This window comes from Myotis yumanensis, unplaced genomic scaffold (assembly GCF_028538775.1).
Source record: "Myotis yumanensis isolate MYYU_CA2020_CCGP unplaced genomic scaffold, mMyoYum1.0.hap1 SCAF_12, whole genome shotgun sequence".
In the NCBI taxonomy this organism is placed as follows: Eukaryota; Metazoa; Chordata; class Mammalia; order Chiroptera; family Vespertilionidae; genus Myotis; species Myotis yumanensis.
In genome coordinates, this window is record NW_027223763.1 from 60,048,987 (window position 1) to 60,068,321 (window position 19,335).

General features: G+C 46.4%; 1 protein-coding gene and 1 non-coding gene across 13 annotated transcripts in view; one reads left to right on the plus strand and one right to left on the minus strand.

Moving 5' to 3' along the window:
• The window catches only part of SLC24A2 (solute carrier family 24 member 2), a 227,382-nt gene that overhangs the window by 38,301 nt on the left and 169,746 nt on the right, over positions 1–19,335 (minus strand). For 11 of the 12 annotated variants that reach the window (XM_070431745.1, XM_070431747.1, XM_070431746.1 and 8 more), the window contains 2 exons: positions 6,670–6,768; positions 4,124–4,242 (listed from right to left, as the gene is read on the minus strand). In XM_070431745.1, the coding sequence (XP_070287846.1) occupies positions 4,124–4,242; positions 6,670–6,768 (218 nt within the window). The remainder of the gene's footprint in view (positions 1–4,123; positions 4,243–6,669; positions 6,769–19,335) is intronic. The other variant, XM_070431744.1, reaches the window with a different exon arrangement.
• LOC139021373 (U6 spliceosomal RNA) lies at positions 8,428–8,534 on the plus strand. The gene has a single exon (XR_011473478.1). It is a non-coding gene; the product is annotated as a U6 spliceosomal RNA (small nuclear RNA).

The following is a 19,335-nucleotide window of genomic DNA, read 5'->3' on the forward strand; positions in this document are numbered from 1 at the left end:
ATCCCACTCCACAGCCCCAGGGGTCTTTTACCAGCGCAGGTCACATCTGGGAGCCTCCAATGGCTTGTTGCTGCCCTAGAAGGAAGTGAACTTCCTTATCATCGTCTACAAGGTGGGCCACTTCTGCTTGGCCCTCTTGTCCAACCTCATTGCCACGTTCCTCACTCCCTCCGCCTGTGAATAGCAGCCACGCTGACTTTTCTGTTCCGCAAACAAGCCAAGCTCATTTCTGCCTCTGTGGGTGCTGTTCCCTTGGCTGGCTCCTTGGAGTTTAGCCCGGGTTCAAACACCACCTCCTTGGTGTAGCCCTCCCTCATCTCCCAACCTAAAGGGGCCGCTCCGCTGGTCCTCTCTTGCATCATCATACTCTACTTTCTTCATGGCCTTATGGCCACCAAAAATTGTATCTTGGTTTGTTGTCGCAGTCTCTCGCTCTGCTAGAGCGAAGATGTGAGCATCTCCAGTGCCTAGCACATCCCTGACACTACAAACTTTTTAATTAAACAGCTGAAGAATTTCAGCCCAGTTTACTTTTCCTGGTGGATCTCTCCTCACTCTTCACCTTATAGTTCCGTTGACCTTCTCACCAATTGCTAACCATGAATTACCCTCTTAAAGTTTTACACCTTTGCACATATTTTCCTCTTGGTCATCTCCTCCTTCTCTGAGAGACAAACTCCTACTCACCCATCAATATCCAGCTCAAATGTTACCTCTTTTAAGAAGCTTTTACTAGTAGACTTTCCTCCCAGAGCATTTTGTACAGACACTGGACCATAATGATTTACCTACCACAAATGTTTACTTATTCACTTATTACACCCTGACTACCCCAAGCATTTTATATATATACTAGTGACCTGGTGCACAGATTCATGCACATTGAAAGGAAATTAATTAGAAGGTGGCTGGCAAGGTGGGACTGGACAAGACGGGCCGGACACGCCCTGGAGCCAACCTCCCACGGTCCCTCCCCAGCAGGCTGCACCTGGAGTGGCACTATGGCTCGAAGGGGGTCTGTGGAATGAGCAGGGTCCCTTGGGCAGGTGGGGTCCCTCGGCTTGGTCTGCGGGGATTGGGCCAAAACCATCTCTACGATATCCCCCGAGGGGTCCCGGAGTGCCAGAGGGCTCTCTGCAAAGTTGCTGTTGTACAGGGTGTGGAACACAAACGCAAGTGTGCAGTAAACCAGATTCGGGGCTGACAGTGCCCCAGCAACAACATAGTCCACGGCTGAAGGTGGAATCATGTGGCCCTGAGAGGAATCGGACTCCCTCCTCTCTGGTTTTGGGGTGCGTCACCCGAGAACTGCCACTGCCAAGTCACTGCAGCTCGGCAGCTCCTGTTAGGGCATCTGCCCCTGATGGTCAGTGCGCTTCATAGCGACCAGTGGGATGAACACTTAGCATATTAGCCTTTTATATATATAGATTTATATGGTAAGTATGAACATATAATATAAATAGAAGCACTTAGCTCTGTAACTCTCCTAATAACCCTAAAGAGGCAGGTACTATTATTATCTGTACTTTGCAGACGAGGAAACTAACGTGAGGTTAGGTAACTTGTTTTGGTGGATCTGGAATTCACTGCCAGGTCGCTCGGCAGCCAGCCGGTCATGGCTCTTTGTCCTTAAGCTCTCAGCATATCAGGGGAAACAGATCTGTCCTGTTTCCCTGTGTGAGACCTGGGGGCTGTAGCTTTGCTCAGAGAGTGATCAGTTGGGATTCTCTCACTTCCCTGTTGCAAGGTGCTCCCTTGTGGGGGGCACAGACGTCCCTCTGCCAGCCAGATGGAGAGGCACAGCGACCCGGCTGCCCTCCACACACCTGTGACTGTGCCGTCACCAAGGGCAACCAGATGTCCTTGGGGCCTTGCTCCTGCTGCCACATGCTGCTTATCCATGTGGACATAAGCCGCTCTGCCAGCTCACCCCTGAGCTAATGCGGAGGGACCACAGGGCTCTGGGCAGGAGGGTGAGAGCCCAGAGGCAGAGGAGACAAGGGCAGAAAGAGCTGCTGCTTCCTTATCCTTTCCTTTAGTTATTGATTTTCCCAGCTTCATGAGGCATCACTGACAAATAAAATCCTATATATTTAACATGTCTGATGTGAAGATTTAAGTATATATTGTGAAAAGCACAGCAAAGGAAACAATTACCAAAATGAAAAGGCAACCTATGGATGGGAGAAAATGTTTGCAAGATGTATATTTTTAAGGGGTTAATATCCAAAATATATAAGGAACCCCTACAACTCAATAGGAAAAGTTAAAAATAAATCCTAGTTAAAAAATAGACAAAGGACTTAAATAGATATCTTTCCAAAGAAGACATTCAAATGACCAATAGGTATATGACATATGCTCCACATCTTTACTCTCCTTTATGCAAAGAGGCTTTCCTTGCATTAGCATGTTTCCTAAGTGCAGGCCCCTCTGCCGCAGTGCATCCTGGGATGCAGGGGAAGAGTGTGCTGGGCTGCATCACCGCAGCCGGGCTCCTCTGTGGGCACCGTAAGCTTTTCAGCTCACTGGGAAAGGCCTGTCTAGAGAAGTGGGTCTCAGACGTTAGCATAGTGCTACTCAGTGTGGTCCTTCGACCAGCAACATCAGGATCGCGGGGAGCTCGTTAGAACAGCAGATTTGAATTTTAACACCTTCCCCCAGGAAATGCATAAGCATATTAAAGTTTGAGAAACACCCGCCTAGGTGCCTGATTAAAATGCGAGCTTGGGACTCCATGCCTCAGAAATTCCAGATGAAACCCAGAGACCTGACAAGTACCACCTACTTTTCCTTTCTGCCTGCTTTTTTTGAGCCACTGCGGTACTGAGGCAGAGCTGCGTGGTGGAAGCAGTGCAGGTGCTATATTTGGACAGTCCCGAGATCAGATCTCAGCTCTGCCACCTACAAGTGAGGTAATCCTGGGTAACTACTTCATCTTGGGAAGCTTTAGCTTTCTCAAACACATCTAACATGGAGACACTAAATGACTAGCTTTGGCTGTGGGCTTTATTTTTATTTAAAAATATTTTTATTGATTTCAGAGAGGAAGTGAGAGAGAGATAGAAACATCAATGATGATAGAGAATTACTGATTGGCTGCCTCCTGCACGCCCCCCACTGGGGACCGAGCCCTGAACCCGGGCATATGAACTTGGGACCTTTCAAGTCCACAGCCCAACATTCTATCCATTGAGCCAAACTGGCTAGGGTTCGGCTGTGGGCTTTAAAGGTGAGAACACATATAAAGTGCCCAGCACCACATCTGTGGCACAGGGTATAACACCAGGTCAAACAGCTGTCCCCTGGCTGCACCGCTGAATGGTCGATCAGGGCAGACAATATTGATTACTTTCAGCTGCAGGAGCCCAAACAGGGCTCATAGAGGTGTGGTTCCTGTGGTGTCTCTGTTACATAATCCTGACCTTAAAGACAGAGAAAAGATCAGACCATAGCAGCTATCTAACTTTATCATGCATTATGAATCACCTGGGAAGCAAGTCCAAAAATGCTGCTTCCCAGGGATCCTGTTTCATCAGGTCCAGGGAATCTCCATGTTGTTGTTATTAATCCTCACCTGAGGCTATTTTTTCCCCATGGATTTTTAGAGAGAGTGGAAGGGAGGCAGAGAGAGAGAGAGAGAGAGAGAGAGAGAGAGAGAGAGAGAGAGAGAGAAACATCAATGTGAGAGGCACACATCAATTGCCTCCCACACACACCCCAAGCGGGGCTGGGGAATGACCCTGCAACCCAGGTACATGCCCTGGACCGAGAATCCATCCCGAGATCCTTTGGTGCGTGGCTGAAGCTCTAACCACTGGACACACCGGAGGGGGCAGGATCTATATTTTTATGATTTGATGCATGAGTCCTCCAACCTCGCCCCGAGAAACCCTGGTTTAGAGAATATGTGTATTTATTCAGTACATGGAGAATGTGATGCACGCAGGGTCCTGGGCTGGTGCTGGGAAGTACATACACGAACAAGTAAGACCTGGCCTGGGTCCTCCCCGCTGGGAGCTGGGCTCCAGGGAGAAGGTGGGCTCCGGGCCACTCTCCTAGGACATCACACGCAAAACCAACCCCAGCAGCCCAGAAAGGCCATGACCAGAAGCCGTACCTGGGCCTCCGCAGCTTCAATGCCGTGGGAGAGGTTGCCGTTCTGCACGGGCTCTGAAGCATCACTGGATGGCGTCATTTCAACTTCCGTGCTGGTGCTGTTTGGGAGCTCGATTTTTTCTGTGACATAATGGGGACACACACAAAGAAAGCAAATGGCATCAATGGGGGAAGGGCCATACTGGAAAGAACACCTAAAATACTGGCCAAGGGAGACAGACGATTGATGGTGATTTCTGAGGGGAGATAAGGCTGGGGTTGCACCAAGCGGCGAAGGTTTGTACCATTCCTCCCTGGGCGTTCTAGCAGACTCAGCCTCCTGTGCCAGGCGAGCTGTGCAGGCACCAGCCAGGTCTGCTGTGCCTTCAGCGGGAGGAGGTTAGGAGCTTCCCAGACCCTCTGGCCATGCTGGGTAGAGTCTTGGACTTCGGGAGACCATGGAGCCGTGTGGTTCAGTGTCAGGGCCGCCGGGAGCACCAGAATACCCATCGGTATCAGACACGAGAGTGGCAGGCTGCTCACAGAGTATCAAATGCTTGTTTTTCTAGCAACTTCAGAAGAACCAACAATTTCTCTCGCTGGTAAAACATCACACAAAGTAATGGGAGAGCTACAGCAAAATTGTTGGATTTGAAGTGGCCCAATTTTGGAAATCACAGGGAAATGTTTGTTCATTTATGTATTTACTTGTGAAATATAGAGGCATAAAATATTTATATATGGAAAACCATAGAAATTCAAATTTTTTATCTTCCCATGATTTTAGTAGTGACAGTGACATGCATGTGATGATCTGCTGTGTGCGGCTACGCCAGTTTATCCCAGAAGCTTGGCCCAGTTATTTACCAAACTAAAACATACTAAGTCTGGGGGAAAAGAAAAACTCTGCTTTGGGGAGTCTATTGGCTGAAGTAAGACAACTTCAGGATAGGCCTGCAATGGTCAAACTTGACCCTAGCAACGGAGGGTGCTGGGTACCAAAATGGAGTTAAGATGCCCAAGAAAAGACATGAACAGGTGAGAATAAACAACCTCCCAGGCACGTTACCTAGCCGAGTATGTCTTAGCTCATGCCGTGTTTTACATGGCAGGCTGGGGTCTCAGCACCAAAGAACGTGTGAAAAAAACTTGGGCTCACTTTGAAAAGATTTCGGACATAGATTTTGTAACTTTTTTTTTTTTAGTTATAAAGTTGTTCAGAGACCCAGTCTGCACAGGAGCATCCTTGGAGTTATGTGTCCTACCTTCTCATGAAGGGTTAAACCCAAGTCTAAGGTCAGCCAGTCATTAGGAGAAGGACTGGGACTGAACCCAGGCATCTAAGTCTTGTACTGCAAGCTGCCTTATTCCACAAAAATCAACAAGTGGTGCAGAAGAATCCACAAAAATCAACAAGTGGTGCAGAAGAATCCACAAAAATCAACAAGTGGTGCAGAAAAATAGCTTGTGTAACTGAACTTAAATATCAGAAACAAAACTCAGCCTATGCAGTTAGACTTTTGTGCTGTGGCTTTGCATTTTTAGAATACAAAAGCAAGATATGTTAATTCCAAACAATTAGTCCAAGTTCACAGAAGCATAAACAAGCAGAGAAAAAAAAATATAATTCCTAATCCCAACTCCAAGAAGTAGCTATTATTCATATTTTAGTGTATGTCCTTCCAGCTTTTTCCCCCCCTTCATACCCAATAGCATCTTGACTATTTCCTGGCCAAAGATTTCCCCTGAACTGTAAATCAGGTAACAGGAGAGACAGAAACTCTTCTAAGGAGTCACATGTATTTTGAATGCAACACTGTTGAATTTTGTCTGCAGATAATTTTAGTATCTTGGGCAATAGCATCATTTATAGCATAGATCCAGATTAGACTAAATTTAGTTTGAATTTAGAATTAGAGAGCTCTATTACAGTTACAGACAGGAGAGGAGGAACATGTTCCAAGTTAAGATAAGATGCTTGAATGTCCTCATCTAGCCACACAGGAGCTCAGAAAAAGTTAGCCAGAAAAGACCTGGGCTAGTCGTATTGTGGACTTCCTGAGAAAGGGGAGGCTGTGGCATCTGGCAGGGGCCCTGCCACTCAGGAATCACCACCAAGTAAACCAGCTGGTAATTCAGTGGGTGTGCTGTATGCGATGTCATACGTATAAAATTTGGTTACCAGGCAAGAATTTCAGAAGAGGTGCTCTCTTACTTCTTGTTAAATAGTCAATGATGGGGTGTGTGTGTGTGTGTCCTCTTTATGTGGCATCCCTAAAGTACAGTGATTTTCTAGTCTTCAAGGGAGATGCCCGGTTTAGGAGCTGGCTTTATTTCAGGTTCCTCACAGAATCATTTTCTTCTTCTTGGCGTTCCCCTAGGGCAGGAGACACAGTGTCTACCCATGGCCTGTACCCACCAGGGGCACTGGACTCCGCCCGACACTCAGGACAGGGCTGAGCTGCAGGGGTCTGTGTCGGTGCTGAGTCATGGGCGCACGGGGTCCTGCTCTCCGCTCCCCTCCACGCACTCCAGGAAGGGCCCTGGACCAGGTCTCCCTGCACTCACCCACGTGATTGGCAGCCCCATTCTGCCTCTCGTTCTCATCCACCTGGCACTTCTTCTTGGCAATCTTGTGGAGAATGGAAGCCTTTTCTCTGAACCTCCCTGAAGCAAGAGAAAGTGGTGGGAAGGAAAGAGGATGAGGAGGAAAATGAAGAGAGGCCCGTGGCAAATGGCGAAGCAGTGGCAAAGCAGGCCCGCGGCTTCTTCAGGTACGTGCGCCGCGTTGTCACAGCGCCCTCGCCTTCCTGTCCAATCCCCGAGCCCGTGTCCTGCAGGAAGGGCTCTCTTACCTGTGTGGATTCTTCAGCTCACTTCTCTATTTGAGAATCTCAAGCTGCCAGCCCATAGATGAAAGGCTTCACTTGGATCTCTTCTCTCCCTCCCAATGGCTTACAAAGCACCGATCCTCCCCCAACCCTCCCCTGCTGCGAGATCCAAAACAACTCCAAAGACACAGAGTGGCTCTGGGGGCACAGCCGCATCTCTGGGGTTAAATGCTCATCCCAGAAATGGGGTTGACCATGGAAAGTCATGCCTAGGGATCCTTTGATTTGAATTTGGTTTTCAGATGTGTATCATAATGAACACTGCAGTATCTGAACAAGTCAGGAGCAAGCATCAGAGCTTTCCAAATCAGCTGCGTCAGCTGCAGTAAAGCATCAGGGAGGCAACTGATTCCATTTTTGAGGGGTGGGGGTTTGGGGCGAAGAATGACCAACTGAGCACAGCAAGCGATGTCTGTTGGTGATGAGATGCATAGAGAAAGGTGCTGGAAAACATACCAGTCTCAAAGTAATCATTTTAAACAGCTGTACCACAAGCATAATGCTTCATTTCTTTTCCATTATTGACATAATTAATGGGTAAGTGCATGCAACAAGCAGAGAAAAAAAGCATGCAAAAGTGTAGAGATTAGTGAACCATAATACGTTTTTCTTTCTTCTCTAATTCTTGATTTCCCTCTGCTGTCCTCCCCACTCCCCCCCTGAATATTCAAGGTAAAAAGGAACCTTATTTTAAACTGATTATTGCTTTATTCATGACTCTGAAAACACCACAACCTCTCTGGTTTGGTAGTTGTGTTCTTTAGCAGCGTATTAACAGGGGATCTCATTCTTCTTTTCCAGTTATACCAACATCTAACCAAATCCAACCAAAAGTGTTTCTCTTCACGAGTCTCCCAGGATGGCAGGTTGGCACCCACCCCTCCCCCAACCAGGAGTGGAAATCATGGGGTGTGGTCATAGTGGTGACTGGTGTGATTGGTTGGGAGCAACCGAAGCTGTAAAGGAGAGTGAGATCAGTTGCTTCCAGCGGTGAAAGTGACACAGGACCGAGCCCTTTCTGCTCACACGCTCCACTAGTCACAATCCTAGAGGCCTTGCTACCACAGAGGCAGCCTCTAGGGTGTGAGCACCTTAGTCTCGGCAATGAATGTGCTCCAGAGGAGCATCTCAAAGGAAGGACAGCACTGCGTGGAGAGAGGTCAGCCTGTGGCTGGGGCTTCGCGAGGCATGAGGAAGATGGATGAAGTGATGGGCGTGATGTCCCTCCCCGAGGGACACTGAAGGTTGGCATTAGGTTCACCATGCTGAAAAGTTTTTGGCGTGTAGTTGTTTCTATCTAATCTCCAAGGGAAACTCTGGGAAGAAAAAATGGAAACAAAAGGAAGTCTGAGGACTAGGAAAAGGAGGAGGTAAAAGGGAACAAGAAAGGGAAGAAAAAGGAGAGAAAGATAAAGAATTCAAAGAAGGAGGAGGCGTGCTCACTTCGGCAGCACATATACTAAAATTGGAACGATACAGAGAAGATTAGCATGGCCCCTGCGCAAGGATGACATGCAAATTTGTGAAGCGTTCCATATTTAAAAAAAAAAAAAAAAAAGGAGGAGGAGGTAGGCTGGGGGCTGTGACTGTCTGGAGGTTGCCCAGGAAGTGTGGATGCAGGACTCTTTTCTGACTTCAGCTTAAACGGGGTACTTCTTGTAGAAGAAACTCCCAAGAAGCCCTCAGGTCATCTACCGAAAAGCCCGGAAGAGAAAAAGGAAGCTCTGCAACTTTACAGGAGATGATGCTTCCACTAATAAAACCGTTCTGTGGTCTCAGGGTCCTTCTCTGAAGTTGGAACAGTCAGCAGCGTTATGACATAAAGATGATCAATCATTGCTATTTAAAACTTATATATAAAATAATAACGAAGCAATAAAGCATTCAAAAGAGGAAACAAATAAGCCTGTGGAAATAAAACCTGAAATCGTCCAATCCAAGTAACGCCCCAAAGTCATGAATCCTGGCAGAGAGGCTATCGATAGAAACCAGCTATTTGCCGTATGGCTTGTGGTCACTGGAACCTTCTCAGAGAGAAATGATTATAAAAGAGACCCAAAGCATGGAAGGGGTTGGCCACTCTTTGTGCCAGAAAACATCAGGGCGATGGTCACCATCACGCATGGAATGGTTTCCCCAAATTTTCTAAAGGAGGTCTGGGAGAATAGGGTAGGAAATGATTGCAGAATTGGGATTTCGTAGGTTCTCAAACATTTTAACAGGTCATCTGGGGTTTTCTAGAGTGTCACCACTTTTCCCACATGCTCTGCGGGGAGGGGGTGGTGGTGGCACAAAGGGTTAGCCCTCTGAGTGTGCCTGAGGCAAAGCTGCAAAGGCTGGCTCAACCTTTGTCCCGTGAGCCTCACTGATCGCCATTCTGCATTCTGAGTGCTGACAATGGCTGCTCCACAGCCGAGCAGGACTTAACCTTAAAGACCAGTTTCTAAAACAGCAGCAATTGCAGGTCCAGCTTCAGAATGTAGCACCCGGGGTGCTCCTTGAGGATGGGGGGCAGCACCTGATGAAGCGATCACCAGACACCCCTGGGATCACCACAGGGCACCTTTTGAGGAAGAGGTTGATAGGACAAGAGTGAGCAGGGGCAGAAGTCATCACAGGACCTGTGATTCTCAAAGGGACCCTTGGGGTCAGAAGGCACACACCTTTAGGACCTGTTCAGCCTGAAGCCACAGCTGGGGAGGACATTAAGCAGGGTGCACGTGTGTGTGTGTGTGTGTGTGTGTGTGTGTGTGTGACGGGGACAGCACAATATTGTGATTGAATGGATGTGACTTGAAAGCAGGATGATCTGAGTTGAAGCTTCGCCTCTCTTCCTTGCTCTGCTGGCTAAGTTTTGGTGAGTTCCTGAATATTTCTAAGTTTCAGTTTTCCTATGAAATAGGGATTCCTATGGCATTGGCTCATGAGTCCAATGCATGGTTTAAGTGAGAACCTGTGGAAGGGGCTTACCACATGCCTGGCATTGAACGCAATCTGGAAGTAAAAGGAAAAAGGAAAAGGAACTAACAGAAAGCTCAGGGGCAAGGGTGACGTGGCCTTGCGTTGCTCCAGGAGGACCCTTGCCATCTTCCCCGTCTCAGTCCACACTTGCAGGATTAGGGAATAAGCCACATCCTGACCTGGCAGGTTAAGCATCCTGGGGACCATGTCAGACTGGGGTTCAGGTTTCAGTGCGTCTTCCAAAGTCAGTTCCAAAACTGGTTAGGAAAAGGATCCCTTTACATCTTCCTGAAATTGAGAAGGTCAAGGTGATGGAGCTGACCTTCGGTGTTTTAAACCCTCACACCTTTGCAATCTTACAAAGGAAAGATGCGATCAGCTTTTCCCCATCCCCTGTGCAGGCAGAGAACGGGCAAGAAACTATTGCGGCCATACAATGGATCTGGGGAGGCTCCAAAGAGCTTAGTGATTTTTACCTCCCAGAGTTTTAACTCCTCTCTCTGTTAAAACTCAGGCTCTGAATTTCAAAATGGGGATCATAAGAACACCCATCTCACACAGTTGTTGGAAGGCTCTAATGCGTTAATACGCATCATGGGTTTAGATGGCTGCTGACTCAGTAAGTGATCAGGAATTTACTCGGAAAGCGTTATTACTGTGGAAGTGAGTGACAGGACATTCTTCCCATAAGTTACTGAAAATAAAAAAATTGACATTCAAAACTGAATCGACGCTAAGCAGCCTCAGGGGCAGGAGACCTAGGTGATAAGGGATTGCTTCAATACACTATTTTAGGCCCGGATTCCACGTTGGCATAAAGGTTGATGCCCACACGGAGGCAGAGAGGAGAGAGCTAGGAGCAGGTTAGTTTTGTGCCTGGGGATAAAGAATCAAGACCTTTTTGAGTACTTTTCAAAGAGAGTGAAGGAGAGATTTTAAAAACATGTTTTAAGGCAACCTTAAAAAATATACTTTGTTTCAGTGTAAACCCTGAAAGTGTTGTACTGTTAACGAGCAACAGATATTTATACACTTAAAATCTCAAAATAGCAAATTCTGTTTAAATTGTGAGGCACCTCTGTCAAAACTTAGTGGCAATTAAAAATTAAAAAACCCCTACTGATTTCAGAAATGAAGGGAAAGAGAGATAGAAACATCAATGATAAGAGAGAATCATTGATTGGCTGTCACTGCCGCCACCCCGCCTTCCCCCACCGGGATGAAGCCTACAACCTGGGCACGTGCCCTGACCGGGAACTGAACTGTGACCTCCTGGTTCACAGGTCGACACTCAACCACTGAGCCACGCCACCACCAGGCCCCTGGTGGCAATTTTAATACAGTTCACTTTGGTCTGCAATTTGCAAGAGAATACCAGCTGAGCGTCCCCCAGAGAGCAGCACTCAAGGGGTGGCAGGAAAGGATCCAAACTTAAGGGCCTAATGTGAATAAGAACAAATTTTGAGAAACCACCGAAATTAAAATCTTTGATTCAATCACTCTGATGGAAAACAGAAGCCCCAAGCTGCCTCATAAAATAAACACAGGAGTGTCTGTTCACCCAAAGGAGATGGATTTTGCTTCTGTTCTGCCGATAATTAATCGAACGGGCCCCTGGAAATTCCTGACATCGTCCCCACCACGCCTGGAACAGGCAGTGTCACAAAGGAAGCCTGGGGCTGGCGACCAGATGAGCTCCTGGCTGACGCAGAACAATCCGAGCATCAGCCACACAGGGAAGTGGGGCGAAAGGATCTATAGCAGCAAAGGGGGCGCCCACAGGCACCTCGATGAGAGGCCTCAGTTTGGGAGAAGAAAAGAAAAAAATGGAACAGAAGGGGAAACTTGAACATGGCGTATTTGAATCTATTTTTGTGTTGTCAGTTCTGCCTTTCCTGCCTCTGTCTTTGTAGCTTAAAGAGCAAAAGTGCACCTGAACTTTCCTTCTGTTTGTTCCTGGCCTTTTTTTTTTCTTTCTGGAAGCACAGACGCTAGTCAGGCAGACCTCGCCTCATCAACCCGAGAAGCCAGGCAACAGAACTGACGTGGCAACAGCAAACTCTGACCTTGGGGTCATCCTGGGCTCCTTCTCCACACCCCATATGCAATCCATGAGCAAGTCTGTTGTGTCTATTTTATTTATTTTTAAATATATTTTATTGATTTTTTAGAGAGAGGAAGGGAGAGGGATAGAGAGTTAGAAACATCGATCAGCTGCCTCCTGCACACCTCCTCCTGGGGATGTGCCTGCAACCAAGGTACATGCCCTTGACCAGAATTGAACCTGGGACCTTTCAGTCCACAGGCCAATGCTCTATCCACTGAGCCAAACCGGTTAGGGCTGTTGTGTCTATTTTAAAAATATTTCTGAAGCTGTCTCCCCCTCCCGTTCCCCGCCCCCCCCCTCCCGCCCCCAGCATCAGGTCTGGCAGGGATAATTCTGCTAGTCTCCTAGCTCATCTCCCCTGCCCCCTTTACCTTTCCATCCCCAGGCTGACCTCATCCCGGCATCCTTAGTAATCAGTCAATCAGATCATGTCACTCATTTCTCTGTGCAAAATCCGGCAGTGGCTCCCCAGGTCAGAGTGAAGGCCAAAGTCTTCACAAGCACCTGTAAGTTCTATCCAGGGAGATGCATGGAGACCACCCTGCCTCCCCCGCCCCCTCGCCCAGCTCTCCTGCTCCAGCCGCACTATTTCTGGGAAACACTGTGCACTATCCCGCTGCAGGGCTGTGGCATTTGCTGGTCCTTCTACCTGGAATCTTCTTCCCCCAGAGATCCACTGGGCTCCCTCTCAACTCCTACAAGTATTTGTTCAAACGTCACCCTCTCCTCGAGGCTTCTCCGAGCAGCCCGTTTACATTTGCAGCTTCTCTCTCAGCATTTCCTATCCCCATTTATCATCATCTAACGGACTACATCTTTATCACTCTTCATCGTTTGTTGCTTTCCAACAGTAGCCATGTCCCAGGAGGACAGGGTTTCCGTCAGTTTTGTTTACCATCCTATCCCCAGCACCCAGTAGGACTCGATAAATCCTGTTTGTGGTTTCCAGGCAAACAGATGAGGTTGTAAGTCTTTAACATGCTTCTTGTTGGCTAATGACCCAAAATAGATCCTTTCAGGTCTACCCAAGTCCGTGAGTCCAGCGGGGCTGAGAGTCCTCAGGACCCCAGGCACTTTCTGGAGGTAAACAGGAGAAAATGGGGTGGACTAGACATTCACATTCCAGAGGCGGAAGACAGGGGCGCAACATCACCCCGGCTGCACATCGCCTGGGCCTCCAAGGTGAGGGCTGAAAGGAGTCTTAGTGTTAGAGGAGGCAGCGCGGTAAGCAGGACAGAGAGCAGAGCAGGAAGCTGGGCTTGGGCTCCTCCCCCTTTAGTAATACGCTCCTCATGGTCAAGGCCTAACGAAGGCCCAACGTGCAGCTTTCTCCATCGATTCCCACACCCCTCCTTCCCAGGTGGAAAGCCATCGTCGTTCTCATGGCACTTTGACTGTACCCCTGTCACAGCCCTTTTCTCAGTTTGCTGCCCACAAGTCTGAGTTCCCCACCAGAGGGCAGGCTTCTCTGGGGAAGGGACCTTCTCTCCGCCATCTTTGATTGCCTACAGGAGTGTCTTGGAATAATGATTGGCCCATCACATGCGCTCACTGAATTGCAGTGGAGCTCCCTAGGGAGTCCGAGCCTTCCTTTAAAGTCAATGCAAATGACAGACTAGCTTCCACTCTGCAAATATTAACAAGCCTGTGCTCTGCACCAGGCAGCGTGTGGTGAGTCAGGCAGACCCAGGGGGTGCCCTGGCAGAGTTAACAGCCTAGAGCCAGAGACAGACAAGAGACAAGGACTTAAGATTCATGCTCTGATGGTGGGGCCCTCCTGCAGGGTATCAGAGAACAGTGAAATCAAGACGCTACCTGACAGCTTGAAGGAACAAACTCCTTTTCCATTCTATAAACTGTCCATGTAGGGCAGCAGATTCACCTAATGGAATCTGGTCTGATTTTTATTCTTAAAAGCTAAACATTAAAAATAATAATTTCATCTTAAACAATAAACTCCAAGAACATAGAGTTCATTTATCCTTACATCTATTTTTGAAGTGCAGCCTCTAAATTATTTTTTTCTAATTTTCGTGAAGCATAATGGAAAACCATTTATTATAAGACTACAGTGATATTAATGGAAATGAAACTAGTGCTGGCATGAAGCATTTTCTAAACTGTCTTTAGTAAATGTTTTGTGAATGTGCCACCTAATAAAATTATTAACATAATTTAATTGCAGTTACATTTATAGACATAATCAAAGGACTAGTCCCTGTAATTAATGAGAATATATATATATATAACTGTATCTCAAGTGATGCCCAAACACATCATATAATGAAATGAAGCAGCCACCTTTCCCTATTAAGGATTTTAAAAATAATTTTCCATAATAGCCTTCGGAATCACGTGTAAAGAGCAGATCTGTCGACATGTAAATTGGTTCTAAGATCTCTCCCAGCAGTCACTTTATCATTGGAAATAGAGTGTTTTCATAAATATTTTGGAAGATTTCCAATGCTTTTCAAAAGTTGACATCTTAAAAATCAATATTTTGTTCTTTCTTCCAATTTCTTTCCTCTCCAGGGCCTTTGCCTAATCCATCTTCTTCTATCTTCACTCCTTCCCTTTCCCCTCAGCATAGACTCATGGTCAAGTTTCAATCAACTTTCTGTTGACTGCAGATTTCCTGCTGATGCTGCCCTCTCACTGTCCCTTCACAGTGAGGCTCTGGAAGAAAACAGGTCTATGCTGGTACTTCCGTGTCCGATGGTTCCTTTTTTCACTACTTATCTCTGCATCTGGCATTTGTCAGTACAACTCCACTAAACCTTCCCTCGGCCACCTTTGCCTCCATGTGATTGGACGTCTCAGTGGCATCTAATATTCCTCACCCCTCTGTTTGAAATCCTCTTTGATTTTCAAGGTCTCCCAAGAATGCGTCTTCCATGTCACTATTCCTCCGGACTCTCTCCTTGCTCTCTCTTCCTTATTCCCCACATTCTCTCATAGCACCTAGTGGACCACTACCTGCACACTGATGATTCCCAAATTCAGATCTCTGGCCCAGGCCCTCTTATCCAATGAACTTCTGAGCATCTATACTTGGAAGTCCCTCTGATGGTTAAACTCAACATGCCTCAAACCCTACCCGTCATCTTTCTTCCTAGGAATTGGCTCTGCTGTTTGGATTTTTATTTTCCAGCCAACACTCACTCTCATCCAATAGTTGCCATGTCGCTTTTGACTCTACCTTTGAACACTTTAGATCCAACTTTTCCAGCCTGGATGTGGATTATAACCTCTTAGTTGGTCTCCCAGTTTTCAATTGCATTGCAAGCATTCCTCCAATGTATCCTTCACAGGGCTTGGAATGCCCCACACTTCTTATTTGCTTGTGTTATTCTTTTTAGGCATCTTATCTTTCAGGAAGCTTTCCCTCAGCCCCATTTCTGGGCTAGGAGAGTACCCTGGCCCATTTCTCTACAGCACCCTGATCCCTAGCCTATCACAGCAGTTATCATAGAACCTCAGAGGCATTTTACTGGCCATCTCCCCAGCTAGTCTGTGGGCCCCTCATGGACAGGGATGCTGTTTTTCATCCATCCATCCATCCATCCATCCATCCATCCCCAGTGCTTCCTTCTTAGGCTGGCCCTCAGGAAGTGTTTATGAACATAACAACATTAACACACAACAAAGGGTGTGTGTATGTGTGTGTGTGTGTGTGTGTGTGTGTGGTGCCTGGAGTGCCTGATGCGTGAAAAGCTATTCAGTTTACTTTCCCTTTAGGGGCAGAGGAAGAAGGAAGGGCCAGAAGGGCGCTGCAGGAAACTCACAGATTCCCTTCTTGGTTAAGGCTGTGATTCAGTTTCCAAAGTCTAATAATGTTTACAGTTAATGTTTGTCTTTTTTGAGACTCTGATTTTAAAAAAAATAGGTAACTTAATCAAGATCAGGCAAAACTGGGATTTTACAAATCAAAAATCCTCCCAGCATGTGTCAGATGTAGCACACACTGCCTCAGCAACAGGGCCAATGCACTGACCTTACCTGAGGCCGGCCCTGCTGGAGAGCTAGTGCTCTTTCTCATTTTAGGTCACCTGCTTTGCTATTTTGGGAACTTAATTTTCTGAACAATTCTATCTCATATACACAGATACAAATGGCTCCCACACAGAAATTCTCAAAGGGGTTCGTTTGATCTCAGCTTAGGAGCTCAGAGCCAGGCAGGGGTTGCCAGATAAAAGGTTTGAATGGATGTCTTCTTCTTATTCCCATCCCCTGCACCCTGAGGGAAATGAATAAAGACTCACTTCACTAAGGCAGGTCTCAGATCCCAAGATTTGCCAACATTGAGCTCCCATACCACCTATTGGGTGCAAAGATCTCTTCTGAGTCAGTCTGTCTGAGTCCATTTCTTGGGTATGTCTCTGCAAATGCGTTATGATAATATCTAGTAGATTAATAATCTACTCATTTGGGCAGAGTTTTGATTTGTTCACAGCACCTGGCAAATAGTACGTGCTCAGTAAATATGTGTTGAATGGTTACGTTGGCTTATATGTAAAAAAAAAGGAACTTAAAAAAAACCCCAGTTTTCTTATGATGAGTCTATCTATTACCCAATTGTCTATCGTGATGCAAAGTGGAAGGTTTTAGCTTTGGCTAACAGTTATTCAGTAGTGGCAATACTTCACGTACATGCATCATCTCCTGTCTCCTGTCTGCTGCAAACTGTCAGTTAATCTGACTTTCTATATTCCATTTTCTTGAATCCGAAACTTTACGTTGCAAACAGATGACTGTGTATCTCACTGGAAACGTGGGCTTGTGACAGAGGTGTGAACACGTGCTGGGAGTTCTTAACTAAATGACTGAAGGATTAGGCCCCTGACTACAATGAGATGATTCGGTTCAGTTCAGATTTAATCAGAAGAGAAACTTACCATGCTTAACTGAACATGCCAGCCTCCTGGTAAAACATATCCCCACTTTTTTTAAAAAGAGAAAGCTTCATGGGGAAGGGGGGAGAGTTATATTATCCTGTATAATAAAGAGCTAATATGCTAGTTAGACCAATCAGCAGAACAACCTTCCAGATGAAGCCGGAGCTGCGAGGGTCAGCCGAGGCAGCCGGGGCCGAGCCCCTTGCACTAATTTTGTGCATCGGGCATCTAGTTAATATATAATAACAGTATTCAAGTATGACTGATGAAGGCAACTTAACATTTGCAGCTCTAGGGGTGTCAGAAATAGACAAAAAGAAGCACCCACAATGTGCCTTCTGCTGCCACTTAACACCGTCTACATGTGCAATGGGGCCAAAGCTGCCTTTATTTGCCAGGTCCAATCTTTCTGCTTTTACTGCTGCCAGTTGAGATCATGGGAATAAGATGCAATGAGTCTGAAAAGCTGGATGTATTCTAAGTAGAAGACTTCCTGGGTCCTGGTTTTCAGGAAGACCGTGGATTTACCCACACAGCTGGTTTGGTCTTTCTGACAGATTTGATGCTGGTTACTAGCTGGTTAGTCTGGTTATGCACATTCACTAGGCTGCTGTCTTCCTAAGACCCATACTTTTAAGAATACATCTCTAAAAAGTAATGTGGTCAATAGCTGGTGAGTTAAATACATATATATATATATATATATATATATATATATATATATATATATATATATTTTTTTTAATAAGGCCCAGCCTTACAAAAAGCATCGGTTCCCAAGAGCCCAGAAAAATCCTCTGGTTATGGGAAGCTGGACTGAATGAGAGAAACCATAAGCCTGGAGTGAATGAAACATGACATGGCATTGGAAATGGTGTCTGTGCACAACGGGGCTCTGCGTTGGTAATTGGAAGGTGGCAAGTTAACTTGCAGTGCACCGCTCAGACTTTCTGCAGGGAGTGGTCTGGAGGGAGGAGTGCTCACGCTGCGGCGGGAATTGGATGATCTGTGAAGGAGGAATTGCCTGTCATCCAATTTAGAGAGGACAAAGACTTCCACCCTAGCTGCACCCTGGCTTTAAATCGACTTTGGTAAAAAGTCAGGTTTCTAAAACAAGTAAATTAGAAGGTAGTTCCATTACAAAGGCTTATCTGCTTTGTAATAAAGCCACTTTGAATCTCTGTTCAAAGAGCTCATTTAAATTTGTTTGAGGGAAGTGTAAGTTGGTACAATTCCTTTGGAGGGCACTTTGGCAATATCTTTCAAAATTTGAAACGTGCATATCTATTGGTCTGGTATTTCCTTGCCTCCCTCCCCCTCCGCCCTTCACTCTATACACTGGTACCATGGGTATTTCTCGGAATTTGTTATATACATCATCTACTCAGTAGAGTTTATTATGTGGGCAAAGAAGATGCTCATGTAACACTGTTGTATTAACTAGAGAAATAAACAAAAATGGAAACATCCTAAATGTTCATTAACAGGGTACTGACGGAACCTACCATGGCAGAGCCATGCAGCGGAATACTATGCAGATGCTAAAAGGAATGAGGAGATTCCAAAAGTGCTCATATAGAACATCTCCAAGATATACTGATAAACTATTTGATCCAGTTCTTTATTAATATAATCCATTAGATAGTTCCTGTGAAGTAGACATTTAAAACAAAGCTATGTTCCTTTTAGTTACAGCTTCCTGTTTCTCCAAATGCCCTGCATCCTATCCCTTCCTCAGTACATCTAGACCATTTTCCTCCCTCCTTTGAAGTACAAGCCAATCACCTCCAGCACCTCTGCTCCAGCTGACTTCCTTGTCGCTCTTCCTGTGTTCCTGAGGATATGGGAACCCAGTTCACTATTTTTCTTTCCGCCATTACTCCTGTCACCATCCTTGGTAATTTTACATGGGTGGGTCCTGCAGCGCTTGGTTCCTTACCGTCCTAACCTACTCGCTTCTAGATACCCTTTCCTCCAGCTGACCTTACCCACCCACTCCTGTGGGCCAGGCCCCAGACCTCTTCATTAGCAACAAATGCACCGCTCCCAAACTCCTGATTGGAAGCATCTCACTTCCTATCCATCACTTTTTATCTGTCTGCTACAACAACTCTTCAACCTCACTGGTCAATAATTGATGCTATCTCCTGTTCACTGCCCTCTTTTGGAACAGTTCTTCTCTTGGCTTCTGGGATGCCTTTTCTCCTGGATTTCTGCCCACTCCAGTCTCCTTTGCTGGGACTCCTACTTCTTCCCAAACTCTAAATTTTGGAGTATCTAGGGTCAATCCTTGGACTCCCCTTCCCTATTCATTAGCTCGGTATTCTTATCCAGTTCTGTAGCATTAAGTCACACCTATGTTGTGTGACTCACAAATTTA